At 37.8% G+C, this 21,708-nt stretch overlaps 1 protein-coding gene across 4 annotated transcripts in view; it reads right to left on the minus strand.

The window, feature by feature from the left end:
* The window catches only part of Sptlc3 (serine palmitoyltransferase long chain base subunit 3), a 134,257-nt gene extending 112,994 nt beyond the window's left edge, over positions 1-21,263 (minus strand). The window contains exon 1 of one of the 4 annotated variants that reach the window (XM_074074335.1): positions 20,845-21,263. In XM_074074335.1, the coding sequence (XP_073930436.1) occupies positions 20,845-20,961 (117 nt within the window). In that variant the 5' untranslated portion in view covers positions 20,962-21,263. The remainder of the gene's footprint in view (positions 1-20,844) is intronic. The other 3 variants (XM_074074337.1, XM_020166630.2, XM_074074336.1) reach the window with 3 other exon arrangements.
* Between the last annotated feature and the right edge of the window lie 445 nt (positions 21,264-21,708).

Consider the following 21,708-nt stretch of genomic DNA (forward strand, 5'->3'; position numbering starts at 1 on the left):
GGAATGGGGAATATGAAGGAGAATAGTGGAAGGGGTGTATTCAAGTACGATATTTGATATATTGTAAGAACTTTTGTACAAGCCACAATGTACCCCCACCCTGCACAACAATAAAAAAATTCACTGACATCTGGTAAAAGTGGAAAATTGTATGTATGTATGCACGTATTTATAAATACACTATATGTACACATGTGCATGAGCATGTACATATGAGCATGCACATATATCTTTCCCAGGGTCTATCCTTTAATCACACACTATGTCCGTGCTGGGGCTTGAAGCAAGTCTTTATTATTCTATGTTTTTATATATTGATTGAGGCCTGTCCAAGATTCAGAAGAATGTAATTCTAAGTAATATTATCCTGTATAACATAAAGATGTGAAGACAAAGGTAAATTATTTTTTAAGAGAGAATTATAGGAAACCTTGGTATCTGATGTGCCATGTAGAATCTTTTTGCTGCCTTACTATAGCAATCTAAGGTAGAAATCAACATTATTCTCCAATGCTTTTAGAATCATACAATTTTTAAAAATTTACTAAGATGACCTCAAAATTGTTTTTTGAGAAAGCGTAATAACTAAAATGACATTGTGTGTGTGTGTTGAGTTAAACTACTGAAGGACGGACACCTGGTTTTTTGCTTCTTACCTGTTCTTACAAGGAGCAATTGATGAAGTTGTATGCAGTAAATAAGGGCCTGACAAATGTCTACTGCAGCCAATCCTTTGAGACATTCTTGACCTTAGAGTCAGCATGTCTAAGATTATCTCTGGCTCTATCCCCATTATTCAAATGGCTGGGTCTTAACCTTTTTCCGAGTTCATTTTCTCATCCCTAGAATAGGTCCATAGCACTGTTCTATCTACTTCATAGCATTGAGTTACTTACTGATCAATGGAGGATCTAATCAAGTCCTGGATGTGAAAGTGATATGCAGACATAAGAATCACTGTAGTTGATGCTGAAGGTTAAAGGTGAAAAAAATTCTTCATTTTTTTAAAATTATAGTCTTATTTTTGGGTCCCCCAGAAGTGGACAAGGAAAGGGAAGGGGCACAGTGAATGGTCTGCTCTCAAGACAGCATAGGTAGCTGGTACTCATTTCCACTGGGAACTACATAAGACAGGTTTGGTCACATCTAAGAGTTTTTTCTCCTAAAGAGTGAGGGAGCTGAGATGTTTATCCTCCAGGTTCCTTCAGTCAAAGGTTGAGGGCTGGTCCTAGGGGCTATGGATATTCTGTCAATTCTGGTTTATTGCACATTAGGGCAGACAGGCTCCAAAAAGCTAGAGAAAGTCATCAGACAAAGATCACAAAAGCTGGCTGTTAGAAATGAGGCTGTGTGCACAGAAATGGTAAGAACCAAGGACAGAAGTGGACATGATAGCCTGCTGTCTTCCTGATTTCATCACTCCACTGACTTCATACCTAGCCTTCACCTTTTTATCTGAGTATGTTGCAATGCTCAGCTTGCTTTCAACTGAAGACTTGGTATTTTATTCAAATATTTCTGTTACATGTGTTAAAGGTATCTGCAGGCCACTATGAATTCTCAAAAAAAAAAAAAGGATGGAGATGGAAATAAGACAGATTTATTTAAGAGCTAACATTGATAATAGGGGTTCATTTATGAAGAGTTGTTTCTTGGATACTTGACAATGTTCTGAGGCTCTACATTGACTTTTTACAGCTCACAACAGCCCTATAGACTAGACATTACTAGTATCCCCATTGTCCAGGTGAGGAACCCAAAGACAGAAATTAAACTACTGCTTAACATCATAGATCTACCAATGTGAAACCAGATTCAAGTACAAGAAATAATGAATAGGAAATGCTGCTTCCAACCTGTATGTGATGATTTGAGTAACTAGAGCAGCAGGGGTGAGAGGAGGGGTGTGGTAACTAGTTACGTGATGTTAAGTGTCTGAAGGTCCTGGTTGTACTACTTGCCAGCTGTGTGGATGATTATCTGATCTTTTCAAACCTTACTTCTTGTGAAATGTGAAAGCCTATTGTGAAGATGAACAATACTTCTAAAAGAGCAAACATATATTAAGTCTTCATGTGTGTAGCAACCATCAATTCTAATATTAATTTCTCTAACATGATGTCTTAAGGCATGCAGGAAAAGAAGTTTTCTATATGTGGCTCTTATTTTCAGAAGGAAAGGAGAAGTCTTTACTTCTGATGGATGAAATTTTGCAATATCAATTTTGAAACAGACTAGAGAGTTGGCATTGCAGATGCTGCTTTAAGAGTCATCAAGTGATATAGTCCCTGTTTAGCAAGTTGATATAGTGTAAGCACTTTTGTAAATGTCACAGTGTACCCCCAGTAAAACAATAATGTGATAATTTAAAAAGTTTCCAAAACTTGATTTACCTTCTGGGTATTTTTCATGATGTCACCTTAAATGTACCATTAATCCTGTTATTGCTGAATAATTTTGTTTGTAGTGTCCATAGTTATATTGTATTTCAATTAGTTTTTCACTTACTTTTCTCATAAGCCTGAGACACATGCTAAAGTTTCTTTTAACCAACTCTGATTTATAGAATATTACATAATTTTCCACCTATTAGATTGCCATATTTTTGAAAATGTGTGTTTCAACGAATTATATATTGACTACAAAAATTTAAATTCATATTTTAAAAAAGAGTCATCAAATGATTATAGTCTCTGGTATTGCTTAAGCAAGTTTCAAAAAAAGAAAAAAGGCAACTTCCCAGAAAGGAGGGGTAAAGGAGGGTGAATATGGTTGAGGTACTTTCTACACATGTACGAATATGGAACATTGGAACTTGTTGAATTCATTTCAAGAAGGGGAGTGGGAGAAGAAGGAGGTTGATTGAAGGAATGAACCAAACCAGGGCACAATATATGTATATATGGAAATGTTATAATGAAACCTCCTGTACAACTATCATATATTAATAAAAATGTTTTAAATAAAGAAAATCATCTTATGTGTGGAATTATTGGTGGGAAAACAGATTGAACTGACTTTTCTTAGACTTGAAGTCTGAGAATATTGAGCCTTATTAGTATCTGATGACAGGCCCTTATGTCCTCAGGAATCAGTCATCTTCCCTTTAATCCAGGCATATTTCATCTTCTGCTAAGAGGCAGTAAAAATCATCGGCATGAATGAATAATATTTAATTTCTATTTTTGTTCTCTTCAAAAAGTTCCACCTGCTTAAAGCATGCAAACAAGAGTCTCCCAAAAAAGAAAAGTCCAGGAACTGACTATTCACTACTGAATTCTATCAGACATTTAAAGAAGAACTGATACCAACTCACCTTAAACTGTTCCACGAAATGGAAAGGGAAGGAAAACTGCCTAACACATTTTATGAAACCAATATTACTCTCATCCCAAAACCAGACAAAGACACCTCCAAAAAGGAGAACTACAGGTCAATTTCCCTAATGAATATCAATGCAAAAATCCTCAATAAAATAATGGCAAATTGAATCCAACAACACATCAGAAAGATCATTCACCATGACTAAGTTGGCTTCATCCCAAGGATGCAGGGGTGGTTCAACATACACAAATCTATAAATGTAATATAGCACATCAATAGAAGCAAAGACGAAAACCACTTGATCATCTCAATAGATGCAGAAAAAGCCTTCGGCAAGATTCAACACCACTTCATGATAAAAGCTCTAAGAAAACTAGGAATAGAAGGAAAGTACCTCAACATTGTAAAGGCTATATATGACAAACCTACAGGCAACATCATACTTAACTGTGGAAAACTGAAACCATTCCCCCTAAAATCAGGAATGAGACAAGGGTGCCCACTATCCCCACTCCTATTCAACATATACTGGAATTCCTAGCCAGAGCAATTAGGCAAGAAGAAGAAATAAAAGGAATACAGATAGGTAAAGAAACTGTCAAAATATCCTTATTTGCAGACGATATGATTTTATACCTTAAAGACCCAAAAACTCTACCTAAAAACTCCTAGACACCATAAACAGCTACAACAAGGTGGCAATCAACCTACAAAAATCATTAGCTTTTCTATACACCAACAATGAACAAACTGAGAAGGAACACATGGAAACAATTCCATTCACAATAGCCTCAAAAAAAAATCAAATACCTAGGAGTAAATTTATCAAAGGATGTGAATGATCTCTATAAGGAGAATTACAAATTCCTGAAGAAAGAGATCGAGGAAGACTATAGAAGATGGAAAGATCTCCCGTGCTCATGGATCTGCAGAATCAACATAGTAAAAATGGCTATACTACCAAAAGCAATCTACATGTTTAATGCAATTCCCATCAAAATCCCAATGACTTTCATCACAGAGATTGAAAAATCTACCCTAAAGTTCATTTGGAAATGAACCAAGACAATACTCAGCAAAAAGAGCAATGCTGGAGATAACACAATACCCAACTTCAAACTATATTACAAAGCAATAGCAATAAAAACAGCATGGTACTGGCACAAGAACAGACATGAAGACCAGTGGAACAGAATAGAGGACCCAGATATGAATCCATACAGCTATGCCCACCTTATTTTTTACAAAGGTGCCAAAAAATACAATGGAGAAAAGACAGCCTCTTCAACAAATGTTGCTGGGAAAAGTGGTTACCTGTCTGCAAGAAACTGAAACTAGATCCATGTCTATCACCCTGTACTAGTATCAATTCAAAATGGATCAAGGACCTAAATATCAGATCTGAAACACTGAAGTAACCACAGGAAGGAGCAGGAAACACTCTGGAACAAATAGGTATAGGCAAAGACTTCCTCAATAGAACCCCAGAAGCCAAGCTACTAAGAGAAAGGATGAATAAACTGGACTTCATAAAATTAAAATCATCGGCACAACAATAGAAATGGTCTCTAAACTAAAAAGAATACCCACAGAGTGGGAGAAAATATTTGCCAGCTATACATCAGACAAGGGACTGATAACCAGAATATACAGGAAACTTAAAAAACTAAACTCTCCTAAAATCAATGAACCAATTAAGAAATGGGCAACTGAACCAAACAGAACTTTTTCAAAGGAAGAAATTCAAATGGCCAAAAAACACATGAAAAAAATGCTCACCATCTCTGGCCATAAAAGAAATGCAAATCAAAACCACACTAAGATTCCACTTCACCCCTGTTAGAATAGCAATCATCAAAAACACCACCACCACCAAGTGTTGGTGAGGATGTGGGGAAAAAGGAACCCTAATCCACTGGTGGTGGGAATGCAAGCTGGTGCAACCACTTTGGAAAAAAATTTGGAGACTTCTTAAAAATCTAAACATAGACCTGCCACATGATCCAGCAATCCCACTCCTGAGGATTTACCCAGAGTAATGCAACACAGGTTATTCCAGAGGCACCTACACACCCATGTTTATTACAGCACTATTCACAATAGCCAAGTTATAGAAACAACCAAGATGCCCCACTACTGATGAATGGATCAAGAAAATGTGGTACTTGCACACAATGGAATTTTACTCACATGAAGAAAAATGAAATCTTATCATTTGCAGATAAATAGATGGAACTGGAGAACATCATTCTGAGCGAAGTGAGCCAGGCCCAGAAGACCAAAAATTGTATGTTTTCCCTGATATGTGGACTTTATATCTAGGACAAATGCAGCAATGCGGTTGGACTTGGATCACACGACAAGGGGAGAGCACATAACGGGAGATATAGGAATAGGTAGAAAACCCAGACCATGAAAGCATTTGATGCCCCCACTCCAGAGGAACTAATACAGAAACCTTAAAACAACAGGTTTTCATGAGCAGGGGATCAAGAACAAACATAAAGATCAGTTAGAGTTGAATCAACATGGGTCATAACACATGGGTACACAAAAGCAATAGTAGGAATCTCTCTGTGTAGCTATCCTTAATTCAAATAGCAAAAAAAACCACTTTGTCTTCCTTTTTATGCATATGTCCTTTCTTCAGCAAAATCAGTGATAAGGGCAGAACTGGACCTGCCTGGAACAGAGGGGGGAAGGGGGGAAAGGGTGGGGGAGGGGAGCAGGGGGAGAAATGACCCAAACAATGTATGCACATGTGAATAAATGAACAACAACAAAAAAAGTTCCACCTGCTTAAAGCATGCTCCTTATATGAAGTTATTATATATTACATGATTATATTATATATGATATAATACCTGGATATCCATATAAAAGCATATAGCTACCTGGTCACACACAATAATCGAGAACCTGTGATTTTTACAAAGAGGACATTGGTTAGTCACTATGTTTTCCAACAAAAGTTAGAAAACTTGCAAATTAATTAATAAGAGACTATATACTTTTAAGGCTACAAAGAAGCCTGTGATCGTATGAGTGGGGCTTTTCTCAAGAATTCTGACAGTAAATGGAAATTTGAAAAGCAAGCAAAATAGGATGAAATAAAAGATTTTAAACAATAGATTGGTAACAATGGGTAGTTTTTATTTATTCTCAAATATTATTAGGCACATATAATATAGAAGTTCTGGTCTAAATGCTGAGGATTCATCAGTAAACAACACAGAAACCTTTGCCCATGTGGTCACAATCTAGAGACAGAAAGAGATAACAGGAAATAAATTAATGTGTGTGCATCTTTATGTGTGTAGGTATATATGACTGTGTGCACATGCAAATGGTGCTAAATGTTAAAGAAAATGACTAAACAGGGAAGAGGGGCAGGAATTGAGGAGGTTTTTCTATTAAATTGTTATGTTTTATATTATATTATGTCATATTTCTCATAATTTTAGTAAGGATTGTGAGTCAAGACTTGAAGAAAGGAAGGAAGAATGAGTCACATGTATGTCCTGGGAAAGGGTGTTTCAGGTCCAAGGAAGAGAAAGTGCAAACGTAGGTAGGAGAATGTAAGAAAAAGCCACCTCAGGAAACAATGAGGACCTGGAAAAGAGTGAGCACAGGAGAGAATTACAGGAGATGAGTACAAGATATTAGGTCATAAGGCTTTGTGGCCATTGTAAGGATTTTGGCATTTACTCTGAGTGAAATGACAGTAATGGGCAGAATCTGGGCATCAGACCAACATCTATGAATTTCATCTCTACAGGATCAATGGCTGATGTGTTGAGATTAGTCTTGCAGATGGTTATGTGACAGGGTGTGACAAGGGAGGAAGCAGGGCATGGTGGTTTTTCCCTCCATTGCTTTACTTTTAATCTAAACCTTTCTTTTTAAATTTTTTTAAATTATTGTTGGGCCAAGGATACATTGTGACATTTACAAAAGTTCTTACAATATATCATAGGTGAAGTCACCCCCACCATCATTCTCCTTTACTTCCCCTTCTCCCTCCTACACCCTTTCCCCACATCTTCCCCCTCCCACTAGTACCAACTCAGGCATAGTGTTTTAAAACAGGATCATAAGTTCTTTGATAGTCTCTTTCCTCTGATCTGGTAAGCTTGTTTATGACTGCTTTAGTTCAGTTCTTAGTCCTGGTGTGCCCTGTCCTTCAGTCATCACAGCCCAGGTGCCAGACATGGGAGTGAGGAAGTCAACTCAGTGATGGGTCTTTCTGGGCCAGCTCTTCAAGCCCCTTCAATTGAGTCATCCAAATGGAGATTTCAGACATCAGAGAACAGGGGAGATCTGTTCCCACGGTGCCTTTTCTGAATTTCAGATAAGCAGGATCCATGAGCATAATAAAATAATTGTTGCTTTATGTTACTACAGTTTGAAGTGGATTGTTATGTAACAAAAACTGAACACAAAGAAAAAAGATGTGGCTCCTACAATAATGCAAGTGATAGATAGGGGTGGCTGAGATAGGAGGTTACTGAGAGAAAGGTGAGGATATTCTGTGAAGGTAGGATCACTTTTGCTAACAGACAATGTAGAATATGTAGAATGAAAAAGAAAAGTCACGAATGATGACAAGATGTTTGGTTTGAACTACAAGGATAGAGTTACCATTTACTGAGATGGGAAAGACTTTAAAATAGCATAGGGGATGGAGAGAAAAGTATGTGTTAAGATTGAGATGTCTTTTGATTATACAAATAGATCAAATAGCAGTCAGAAATGCTTACAGGTGTGCATATAAAAATGTCTGTGTGTGTCCAATAGTCAGTTGGAAATGTCTGTTATATAAAACTGATGAAATAATACCAGATCATTATGAGAGATGGACAGTTAGAAGATATCAGAGGTACATGGGCTAAACCTTGGGTCACTTCATTGCTTATAGGTAAAAGAAATGAGAACCAAGACTAGAAACTATAAAGGAATAGCTATTGATAAAGGAGAAAAACCTAGAGCATTACATCACAGAATCCAAGATAAGAAAATGGTTTGAGAAGTGTATTAGCCTGTTTCTCACTATGCCTGAGGCTGGGCGCTTACAAAAAAAAGAGATTTATTTTAGTTCACTGTTTTGAAGGCTGAAAGTTCAAACAACATAGTGCTGGCCTTGGCAAAGGCCCCAAATTTGACTATATTTCTTCATACCATAATGGTGGGAGCATGTGCAGGAGGAAGAGATCACATCCATACAGGGAGCCATAGAGCAATTCAGGAATTAGGATCACTCTTGTAATAACTCTTAGTCATGAGAACTCAGGGTCCTACAAGAACTACTTTAATCATTTCCAAAGACATTCCCCAGTGACTTAATGACTTTCCAGTAGGACTCATCTCATAAAGGTTCTAACACATCAACATCACCATACTGCAGACCAAGCCTAAATATATGAATCCATGGGGTATACCTTCAACCTATGTCTAAACCTTAGCAGATAAAGAGCGAATACTTGTTCCAAATGTTGTTGGTAGGGCAAATAAAATGAACATTGAGAAGTTACTACTGGATGAAGGAATTCAAGGGTTTATGACTATAATTTATTAGGTGACTATTATATTGTACTGAATGCCTTTATTATAGCAGTAGAGGAGAAAAGAGATGGTTATAGGCTAACTTTAAGTGTTTATATCTACTGTTTATTAAGTATCTGTTGTGGGTATGATGTTAGGGATTCTTATATATGCTATCTCGTTCAATCTTTACCATAGCCCTATAGGTCATAGCATAGAGACATGAAGCCACCTGACTCTTACTCTTACCATTAGTAAGAGTAGAATTGGGATTGAAATCCAATAGTGTATACTGCCCAAGCTAGTGATCTTTCTATTGTCATTCCTCCTGAAGTAGTTCATATTTCTTAAGAAAACTTCAAGGGTTGCTGGAGAACAAAAAAAAATGCTACCACATAAATATTTTTTTCTGAGAAGTTCAGTTTTACTCAGTTTTAAGAGAGGATGTATAAGTAGTTTTATAGTAAAAGAAATATGAACTATGGAGTAGAAAGCAAAATTCTAATATAATTTCAAAGTAAATATATAATACACATGGAGAACGTTGACTGAATCTTTTTGGGTTATGTGTAGTTTTTTCTGTTTGGTGGATCAATTTGAGATTCCCCCAAACCCCACCAATCTTTTCTTCTCTGAAAGGTGATTTGCTAGTTTTTCTGTTTGGGCTGTGAGTAAAGATTTAACCTAGATAATAAAGACATTTCTTAGCTGAAGTTAATAACCTGGAAGTCAGGGAACATATGACTTCTCTTCATGGAAAATTTTGTGACTACAGACATGTTCAATTTTTACAGAAAGTATCCATAAGCTTTTGAAAGGCATCCTTGGCCTCCAAAAGGCTAACAACCATATGGCAGAGAAATGACAGTCATCTGTAACTCAGAGCTAGGATACTCAAAGTTTACATTTAGCTTTTATGTTTTCCTTCCTTCCCTCCTTCCTTCCTTCCTTCTTTTCTTCCTTCCTTCCTTCCTTCTTTCCTTCCTTTCTTCCTTCTTTTGGTACTGGAGATCGAAACCAGTCCCTCACACTTATTAGGCAAACGCTCTACCACTTAAACTATGCCTTCAGTGCTTTGTTTTTATTTTGTTTTTGAGATAGGTTTTCAATAACTTTGCCCTGGCTGACCTTGAACTCATGCTCCTCCTAAGCAGCTGGGATGATAGAAGTATGCCACCATTGTCTGGCCTTTGCCTCAGGCAACTTTTGAAGGATTACTTAGATCAGATCTAGGATCTTGGTTTCACACATGCATCATATAACAAAAGGTCTCTGTGTGATTTTCTATAAAGGCTGAGAGATGGGATTGACTAATAAATATTATTGGGTCTATGACATTTTGATGAGTTGCTATCACTTGAAATTGGAGTTAATCAGGGAAATTTAGGGTATGGAGCCACTCATGTGTCCCTTAAACATTTCTGGACAAAGTATTATTATAACAATGCAGAAAGGTGAAGATGAACAAGTCATCTATTACTTTTTAAAAGTACAAAGTAAAGATAAAATTCCCTGAGTCATTGTTTCCTAAATATATATGATAAAACAGTACTCTAGTGAAAAGATGGAGGGCATTTCAAAATAAATGTAGTTGATTAGGTTAAATTCAATCTACTGATAATGGTATTTTCAGAGGGAAAAAAATTTCAGAAAACTTTAACAAATAGATAAAATCAATTCATGATTGGAAGATATTAAATATAGTTAAAACACGTTTCTTTTAATTAATGAAATCCTTAAACCCATACAGCCTTAGCCAGCTCTTTCTTCATAGACAATGAAATAATTATTGGCGTTGGGCCTGTGACTCAAGTGGTAGAGCTTCTACTTTGCAAGCGTGAAATCCTGAGTTCAAACCCCGGTCCAACAACAACAACAAAATTACCAACCTTTCAGGTTCAATCACATTTAAGGTTTGGCAATATTCAAATGATTGTGCTTTTGCATTGGTGACATTTATGTCATGTATTTGTGTTTTCAGCCAGATACTCAGTCTCAGGTAAGCATGTAGGCCTTATACCAAGCAAAATAAAATAAAAGTTTATAGCTTAAGGGAGATAACTTTGCCAAAATTTGAAAGCAAAAGGGGACCAAAACAAATTCTGCCCTCAAAATGTAAATGTAAGTTCTCAAAATGGTTATAAAAAGAGATTTGCAAAATGACTTTTATAAGCCTTTTAAAGAAATATAACATCCATATGTCCAGTTTCTGTTGCTGTTTATTAAACTACCTTCAAACTTAAAACTACAACCATTTGTTTCCTCAGAAGCACAAATGAAATTCATAATTTAGACAGAACTCAGAAGGGATATTTTGCTGCTGCTCCATGAAGTATCAGTTGGAACAAATAGGCCTTAGGACTGGAGGATCCACTTATAATAAGTGGATCCACTTATAAGACAGCTCACTCACACACTCACAGTTTGCAAGGTGGTGTGTACAGTAAGAATACAGCAAGGAGCACCTGCGCAGAATTTGGGCTACTTGTGCTCCCTCTAAGCACCCTCTCTGAGTTCTAAAAGTTACTGTTCTAAGGTGACTGGGGGTGAGGGAATCAGTGGGAGGGGAGATAGTCAAAGGAGAGGGTACTTGGGGCAAACAAGATTGAGGCACACACACACACACACAAGTCACATAATGAAACCCACTAAATACTGTTTGAAAAGGCAGGGTTAAGAAGGGAGTATAATAAAGGGAGTGAAATTGATCAAAGTACATTATATGCATCTATGGAATTATCATAATTTACAATTAATATAAGCTAATAAAAAACTTTAAATTAGACAATTAGAAGCAAATGTTTAATAAAAGAATGCCAGAAATATTTGTAATTTAAGAGGTCTTTTCCCTCTAGTTTCATAAAAACTATGTCATTATCAAATAAAATGAAATCCACCAATCTTAAAAAAATTTTTTAAAAAAGAGTACTGGGTTCAAGCTGCAAGAGTGAGTCCTAGAAGTCTTCTGTAACTTGGTCTTAGAAATCCCAGATAGTCCTTTAGTTTCTTTTTATTGGCCAAGGAAGCCATTATTAAGTCAAGCACAGGTTCAAGGGAATGGAGTTATTCTACCCCTCAATGGGAAATGTCCCAAAGAATTGACACCTCTTTTCATTTGTCATATCACATATCTAAGATATAAGTATTATCAGGAAATATTATGCTAAGTGAATTGTGTATTCATGGAGTTCATGTGCCATACAGATGCTTCCAAAAGTGCCAGGCATTCTAAGTAACACACAGCTTATCTCTGGGGCTCCATCTGTGACTAAGTGTAAGTCCACATGACTAAGGGTCACATGGTGTCTATTTTCTTCAACACAGGGTTGTTGAAAGGGAAGCATGGAAAGTGGGCAGTTCACTGACACATTGTGTCTATGAGTGGGCAAGTTTGCATATTGAATGCTCTGATATGTGACAGGCTGGTGTCCTTTATGAAAATTAACTCAAATTTTCACTAATACCAAAAAAAAAAAAAAAAAGGCAAGCAAACAAAACAATCCATAATACCTTTAACTCACACTGGCACTGGCTTTTAATGCTAAGTCCAGTTGACTCCCATTGTGGAAAATCTTTGGAAAGAGTCCATGTCACAATTGAGATATATGAACTGGACTTGAGAACACAGAAGAAGGAACATCTTACCCAGGTATGATATTACTACTCAGGACTCACAATAGAAGAGCTTAAAAAGTTGACTACAGAAAATTCAACTACAGAAAATATCACTCTTAGTGATATTTTGTGTTTGAGAGACAGTGTGAACTAAGGAACAAGAACTTTGGTTCATGGAATGAGAAAACCTAATTTTCAAACCTTACTTTGATACTTATAAATAAGTTGGTGATCTTTGCAAAGTTAATGAAGCTTTGTGTTTTCTCACAGCTGAAACTAGTCAAATAATTCCTCGATACTTCATAGGAATGTTTTGAAATGATGAAGGAAAAGCACTTAGAATGCCTTGTACTTTGAAAGAGCTCAAGGCATGTTAGAGATCATTATAATTAGTTGTGGTTACCTTGCAACATTTTAAACTGAAGTGTGCTTGTTTTAGGAATTGGAGCATGATGTTCTTGGATAGTGCAGTTACAATGAAAGCATGAACCCTTCTCTTGCATGTGATTGATACCTGAGGCAACTAATACTATATTCAGTTCTTAAAATAAGCATCTCTAGACCTTTTTAATGAAAGGTAGGTAATACCAGGGAATCCTGCAGAGTTGTTGAGAGTAAAAAGCAGTTGGGGTAAGGTGGATGGTCTCAAGTTCATGTCCCAGTTTCCCCTAGCTCTGTGCAACCTTGGAGAAGTTGCTTGTGTTTCTTAGAACCTCAGTTTCCTTATCTAAACAAACATGGCTAATATCCATTTGACAGTACTGCGATGAGATTTAATTATTAATTATTCATCAGTTTCACAGCTTTTATTATACTAATATAAATAACTAGATTATTCAGATTTTATAGACACAAAGTGTGAAAGTAGAGTTTTTTTTCCCTTCTCATGGAAACTGATTCTAGCATACTCCTTTCTTCCTTTTTCTTTACTTTCCTAACCATTGTTATTTCCATTTGTACTTCCTTAATGTCTTTTGCCTATTATTGTCTTTTTTGTCTTCAAACGTTTTCTGTATTGTTTTCTAGAAGTTCTTCATATTAAGAAATTTGTATTTTATGATATGAATTGCAGACATTTCCCTGGTCTGTAAATTGCCTTTTGATTATTTTATAGGATTGTTTCTGTTTTGTTCTTGCCATGCAGAAAGAAATGGTTGAATTTTCTGTAGTCAACTTTTTAAGCTCTTCTATTGTGAGTCCTGAGTAGTAATATCACAGGCCTGGGTAAGATGTTCCTTCTGTGTTCTCAAGTCCAGTTCATATATCTCAATTGTGACATGGACTCTTTCCAAAGATGGTCACAACAATCTCTTACAACCTTTTGCATTGTGACTGTGCAGCTCCTCTCAGTAAGAAACAGAGTCTATTTCCCTCCCTTTGTTGGAATGTAGCTGACTTTGATGACAGAATGCAGCCAAAGTGTTCCCAGGACATAAGACACTTTGTAGTTTCCATTTTCACTGTTTTGGAGCATAGATATCTTATAAAGAAGCTTGGGCTATTCTTCAGAATAAGGAGACCACATAGAAATGGTGCTCTTGTGATAAAGACACAAAGTTCCCTTGGACAACCACCACCACCATCACATATCTTAGATACTCTTGGATATGGTTTGAGTTTGTTCCCCAAGGGTTCATGTGCTAGAAAATTGGTCTCTAGAGTGGAAGATTTGGGAAATGTAGAACTGCTGCAAGGTGGGACCTAATGGGAGGTCTTTAAGTCAGTTGGAGGAAAGACCTCAGAAGGGATTTGGAGACCCCCAAATATCACTCTGGATTCCTTTCTGGTAAGGTAATCTCTTCCTCTTCCACCTGCTCCCACCATGATGATGCCATTGACCATGAGGTGTTCATGAGAATAGAGCTGATACTGGCACCATACCCTTGAAACTACAGAACTGTGAGCTAAGTCAATCTCTTTTCTTTATAAAGTTACATATATTTTGGTACAGTCATTGAAAACTGATCAATACAGAAATTGGTACTGAGGAGGAGAGTTGTTACTATAGCTATACCTGAAAAATGTAGAAGCAGCTCTGGAACTGGGTGACAGGCAGTAGTTGGAAGAGTTTGTAGGATCAGACTAGAAAAAGCCTAGAATGCTATTTGCAGAATTTTATGGACAATTCTGATGAGGATAGAAATTGCTACACAATCACAAAGAACCTGTCAGCATTTGTGTCTATGCCCCCAAGACTTTGGGAATATTGAAATTAAGAATTGTGGATTGGTTTATCTGGAGGAAGATATTTCAAAACAATAAAGCATTCACACTATAGCATGGGCATTATTGGCCACTTTTAATTAGACTGACAGTGAGCCTTGGGAGCAAAAGGAAGCAGGAATTTGAAAATTTTCCAGCCTGGTCAGGGATAGAGTGAAAAAAGAACATAAAGTTTCAGTGGAGCATTTGCTTGTTAAAGAGATTAGCATGGATGAAAAGATTGTGTTGCATCAAGAGAATGAGAAAATGCTTATGGGTCATCTCAGAAATCTTCCAGGCTACCTCGCCTATCACAGGCCCCGAGGTCATCCAAGGTAAATTTGTTTCATAGACCAAAGACTGGACAGTCTCCATAGGTTTATTGCCAGGACAGTTCAAGTGGCTTTCTTCAGTACTTTGTGGCCACTGCAGTCGTGGTTTAATCAGGCCCAGGCTCAACTCATGTCAGAATCTAAGCTTGGTGTCTATGTGGTGCACAGGATGCAAGAGTTATGGCTTGGGAAAGCTTCCACTGACATTTCAAAACAAGGCCCTAGAGCTCAGGCAGAACTTTGGCAAAGGCTCAGAGCTGCTTTAGTGAGCACCTGATAGGGTGATGCCTAAGGGAGCCATGGAAATAGAGCTGTAGTTAGAGGCCCAAGAAACATACAGCTACTAGAAATGGGCAATAGCTACTGGCAAAATCTGTATACAGCTACAAAACCAGTCTGGGAGAGTAACCATGGTGGTCTATGACATGCAAAACTATAGGGATGGAGCCGTTGAAAGTCTTGGGGGTCCACCTCTCCCTTAGTGTGCACAAGATGGGACTGAAGATTTAAGATTTAATATCTTCTGTTCTGGGTTTTGGTCTTGTTTTCGTGTGATTTCTATTTGCCCACTTCTTCCTTTTGGAATAGGAATGCTTATACTATCCCTGTAGTGTCTTGGATGTATTTAACCTGGTTTTTGATTTTACAAGTACTTACAACTGGGAAGAGTTTGCCTTGAATCTGATGAGACTTTAGACTTGGATGTCTGAATGGTGCTAGAACAAGTTAAGACTTTGGGAATGTTGGGGATAGAATGAATATATTTTGCATTGTGATAAAGACATGAAGGCCAGGGACAGAGTGGTATGGTTCTGATATGGTGATATGGTTTGTCTCCCAAGGATGCATGTATTATAAACTTGGTTCCCAGGGTAATGAAGTTGGGAGGTAGTGTGGACCTAGAGGGAGGTCTTGGTCAATGAGGACATTCCTTAGAGAGTATTGTGGGACCCCAGTATTACTTTGGCTTCTTGTTTGGCCATGTGATCTCTTTCTCCCATGAGTACTCCACCATTGTAGTGCCATTTGCCATGAGGTGCTCATCTGAGCTGAGAAGATGCTGGTGCCATGCTCTTGAACTTCCAGAATTGAGAGCAGAATAAAAAGTTCTTTTCTTTATAAACTTTCCCAGTTTCAGGTATGTCATTATAGTAATGGCAAACTACCTAATACACTCAGGAGAGTTTACTTGCAACAAACACCATGTGGAACAGAGAGGAGTCATATCTACCTAGCCCTACCTGAGTCACAGGCCCAGAAAAATCATGAGCAACTTGATAGTTGCTTCAACCATTGAGTTTTGGGAAGATTGTTAACAGAAATAGATAATTGCAACATCTATTATAGTACTTACTATTAAGTGCTATAATTACTTGTCTGTTTTACCCATTTAGACTGTAAGAGTCTTATAAATGGAGGGAGAGTATTTCGATCTCATTGGCTACAACACCTGACACACAGATAAGCTTTACAATAATGAATCCATGAAAAACAGGTACTCCCTAGGGAACTCACAGGGAAGTCTTGTCATATTAAGTGTTGTTTAAAGGACATGGGAACCATGAGACAAAAGATGTTAGAAGAATGATTGTAGGATGAGAGTAGAATGCAACTGAAAGGAATGTGGAGCTGCAAAAATTTCTGAATTTTCCCAATAATTTTCCTAATATTGCCCTCTGTTTCAATGACTGTGAAGACTGGGAGCCCCACATACACTAATATTTATAAGGGCTTGTCTGGCAGCTACCACTGTGGCAAGTAAACTATGAGTCATAGTTCTCACTGATTAGAAGAAATTTATACCATAACAGAAGGTTTACTAGGACACTGTAGAACTCAACAGGATATGGAAAGAAATTAACAGAAGTTTAGCTTTCTAGAAGTAGAAAGGATTTCCATAATATGGTTGAGTCCTTTTCCTTCATCCAGTACCCAGACCACCTAGGCCATAGTGCACTCTCTCTTTTGTCTCTCTGTCTCTCTGTCTCTGTCTGTCTGTCTCTGCTGAATTCTGACTGAAATAAGTTTCTCAAGTGTTCTATTTTGCATAATTTTTCCCTTCCTTCCTGGAATGTTTTATGGTTGTTCCCATGCCTGTTACTAACAATTCTTAAATTCACCTCTGGAATTCTTTTTATCTTACTTTCCTCATTTGTCCCCCAGGAATAAACTCCTGATTTTCTCTGTCAATTCCAATGCTTCAGAATTCAGTTTGATTTGTCTGGTTTTAATAAAACAGTCACTGGCCACCCCAATCTGTGGTACCCCAGCAAATGGTGGAAAGGAATCGGGCTTTGAAGCACCATTGGTTTAGGTTCAAATTCTGCCCATGCTACCTGTGATTCTGTACAGAGTCCTTAAAGACTTGTTCCTTCTCTTTTTACAACAGGCATGATGTTGCTACTTCACATTGTTGTTGCGAAGGTACAGAAGACTTGTATATAACACACTCAGCCTGGTACAAGGTAGGACCTTAACATATGTTATTTTTCTTCCTCTCTAAAGTTCTGCATCTATACCACTTATTTGTCCTCAAATCAAGTCCACTTTATTACAGCACTATCCCTGCACTATCATTTAATGTTTTTGTTTTAACATATACTTTCTCCTAACAGCTAAATTGTAAACTTCTTATTTATCTGTATATATCCTAGGATAACAGATTCTTAATAACTACTGGTGAATGAGTAAATGAATTATTAAAAAAGCTTGTAAGACTTATTACCATAAACCAGGTAATGTTACTACATCAAGGTCAGGAACTACAAAACCATTGAATTACCAAAAGCACTTTTCTTTTCCAGGAAAATTATTACAAAAGATGCCACAAATTTTTCTTTATCCTTTAGGATCAATTGAATGAAAAAAATGAAAACCCCTCCTACTAAAAATCTGCCTCCAGAGACACGTAATATTAAGAGCAATGAAGACACAAGGTCTATCCCTGAAGTTTCAGGTTTTCCCAGTAAAAAATGTGGCCAGGTCAGAAATAATTAGTGTGAATCAAAAGGCAATTATGTAGATAATAATTAAAAATTAATTTTATGGAATCAAGTAGGTCAATAGGAAATTATAAGAAATGCTGTGCTTTTGGATTAAGGAAATTAAAGGCCCTTTTGTCTTTTAGGTGGATATGCTCCTGACAAGGAAGCATGAATCCTCTCAGATAATTGTGTTCTATTAAATATGAAAGATAGGATGACATATTAGAAGAAAACCAAGAAATGGACTTAATCAGTGTTGAAAACCCAGTACAAAGCATCCTCAGAGTATGTGGGGTTTAAAGAAAAGACATCTACAATCCCCAAAAACTCCAGAAAGTTACTCTACAAAGTGTCTACAGTGGAAAGGTTCTGGCTCCTTGCCAGCCTTGAGGTTGGAGAAGTGAGCTGGCACGGGAGTCAGTGTCCAAACCAGGCTACACTGGAACAAAGGCATAGAGGATTCCAAAGCAACTACCTCACACTGGTTTTCATCTCATTTGTTGTGCTGGGAAACCTTTTGTTAACAGAATCCTAGAGGGTCTCCCAAAATAAAAAAAAGAGATAACTGTGTTTCCGTGTAGCTACAAATAAACACAAAAGACAAGGGAGGGGTCTTCTGAGAAGCAGGTAGAATTTTAGATGCACCATAGAACATTAGACCTGGAAGAGAGTGTTTGGAGACCACTGGTGTCAAACATCTGTAAGCTTTTATGAATTGCTTTTATCAATAGGAAAGGATTTTGGTCAAGGCCTAGTTTATTCCATGGGATAAAACTTATGCCTGAGGATCATGGTAGTAAAGACAACTTCATTCATACCATGAAGGGAGAAAATAGGTTGTTGTTTGCTATATTTCACTATGATCTCAGCAGAACTTATTCATTCTGGAAAATATTTTCTAAGCCATAATTGAGGTTGTCAGTGCAAGCCAATTTCATTTTAGTTACACCTAAATATATCTGAGCCAACAGATTTTAAATGTCCTTTCAAAAAGAACTGTCAGAAAAGATAGCAGCTCTGACATCTTCAGCCGCTTAGCGAAGTCTCAATGTCCAAGGTCTTATAGGTACACTTAGTAACAAACCTTTAGGGTTTTTGGTTCTGTTCTTATATAAGTGTGGCTATAACCATCCATCGAAATTTCTTCTCTCAAACACTAGAAAGGGATGTGAGGGCGATCTGGCTGCTACATCTGTCACCCCATTGATCGTCAAGGTTGATTCGGCTGATCAGGCTGGTTAGGCGGGTGTCTCCTTCCTCCCTCACCGCTCCATGTGCTTCCCTCCCAAAGCTGCGCGCTGGGTCGAAGAGGACGACCATCCCCGATAGAGGAGGACCGTTCTTTGGTCAAGGGTATACGAGTAGCTGTGCTCCCCTGCTAGAACCTCCAAACAAGCTCTCAAACACTAGAAAGTAGTTATAAAATCAAGATAAAGTGAAGAAAAGGATAACGAGTTTTGAAAGTATATATGAGTACCCTGAGAGTAAGAATAATTCAGAAGGTAAACAGGTGAGTAGTCTGAAATATAGGTGTTTCAGGGGTAAGGAACGTCTTGAGTGGTGACCTGAATGGATATTGATGAATTAATTGTGGGTATCATTGTGCTTTCCCTCATGCAAATGGTAGGAGTTGAGCACTTTCTCTGTGTCTTCTTCCAGGTCTCAGATGCTCAGGTGGGAGAAGTCAGGACTAAGGTTTCTTACAGACACTTCCTAATTCAAAGGTTTAGAGAAGACTACATTTGGGGGTGGGAGGGGTCACACTTTTTGACACACAAGCCAGGCTCTGGAGCACCTCCTTCCTCTTCCAACTTTACCCATGAATTTAAGTTACAGAGTAGAAGACCCAGCCCCACCTGTCCTGTGAGCTTAGAGCAGTCTGACCTTTCTTCTGGGTGGATGCTTGCTCTCTGGGAGGTTGCATGGGGTTCCCTGATGGCTTCTCATTTCCCAACAGTAAGGTTGCCTTTCTGGCTACTCAAGTTTGCTCCGGGGGCAGGTTAGCTCACCCCTGCCACTCAGAGCAGAGTGTGAGAAGTGGGACAAACTGCCTTTATACAAGAACCTCTCAGACCAAGGCTTCTTTGAATATTTCTTGAGTTCCTCCTCCTCAGAATAGCCCCTCAAACATTTCTGTGATAGGCGGGAAAAACCCATACAAAACCTAAACAGTCTGTTTTAAAGATGCTACTTTGGTTTGTGTGTGCAGCGTGTCACAGTAAGCTGTGTTCTCTGAAGGAATTTTTGGAAAGGAATGTCTGTGATGTTAAATTTCAAAGGACTCTGACCTCGACTCAGGTTGTGATCTATGACAATGCTCCTTTAAACACCAAAAAGAACTCGATTTTCAACCAGAGAGGCATTTCGTGTGTGTGTGTGTGTGTGCGTGCGTGTGTGTCTGCAGTGGGGGAGAGGGGTTGTGGTGGAGAAATGTCATCTACAGCACATAACCTCAGCAAACTCACTCTGTGAATCTAGCAGGTCTCTTGAAGGACTGAAATTTAACTGGAGAGTTTGAACCTTCACAACTCTGCCCCAAAAGCTTTAGAAAAAAACAACAACAAGGAAAGTCTGGTAGGTAAGGTAAGTCTATGTTTTAGAGAATCTAATGCTATGTGAGTCTCTGGGTGTCTTCTCTCATAAACAGACGAAATTCCCTTCTTCATCTATATCTAAACATTTTGGTAGCAAAGCATACCAATACCAAAATATTAGCTGAAGTGAAGAGTCAAAATATATATAAAATACTTCATGAGAGAAACTTTGAGTTAGGACAGCCTCAAACAGCTTTACAAAGAAATGTTGAAATAGTTAGGGTATTTAGAGTAAGGATGGAAGCCTCTTACCTGGGCTTCTTTCACTATTCCATTCTTCTTGTACTTTCCTCTTTGTAAATTGTTGCTCTGTTTCTTGTGGTTGAGAACAGTCCCATTGCAAACAGCACCACCTCCAGGATTAGCCATTTGTGGGAAGTGATGAAGCCTCAGGTTTTCCTTCAGAGGTCTCTGGGAGCTGGGAGCTTTAGTTAACAAGTAGCTGAGGGGATGGGATTAAGCACTTTGGGGCTGAGCCCTTTAAGGAATCCTACCCGTCAGGCTTTTCCAGAAGAAGATCAACAGCCTATCTTTTTACCAGATCTTTAATGGTTACCTTTATACTGCTCAAGTCCAGTCAGAATGTGGATTCCATGGCAACAAACCTGCTTCCAAATCTACAAAGGAAATTTGCCACAAGCTCCTCTTGGAGACTGGAGAAACTTGGGGACAAAAAAAAACTCAGTGTCAAACTGTAAGGAGGCGGACTGGGAGGTGGAGAGTCTTTTAAAGACACACACACACACACACACACACACACACATACACACAGAGATACATATAGACATACATAGAGACATATACAAACATATTGCAAAGCACATTCACAAAGTCTTCTAAGTACTGTATGACTGGTTCCAAATTTATCCTTTTCTCTCATCCACTCCCTCCTGAGTACAATTACATTTTTTGGTTGTAAATCAAGCTCAAAAGTCTAGATTTCTTTTTTCTATAAAATAACATTCAGAAGTGATTCAATTTATGATATATTTGTTATATTGTAAGAACTTTTGTAAATGCCACAATGTACCCCCAGCAAAACAAAACAAAACAACAAAAAAAGAAGTGATTACCAGGAACTAGAGGGAAGAGGGAATGGTAAATATTGTTTAATGG

The sequence above is a fragment of the Castor canadensis genome, chromosome 5 (assembly GCF_047511655.1).
Source record: "Castor canadensis chromosome 5, mCasCan1.hap1v2, whole genome shotgun sequence".
Classification (NCBI taxonomy): domain Eukaryota; kingdom Metazoa; phylum Chordata; class Mammalia; order Rodentia; family Castoridae; genus Castor; species Castor canadensis.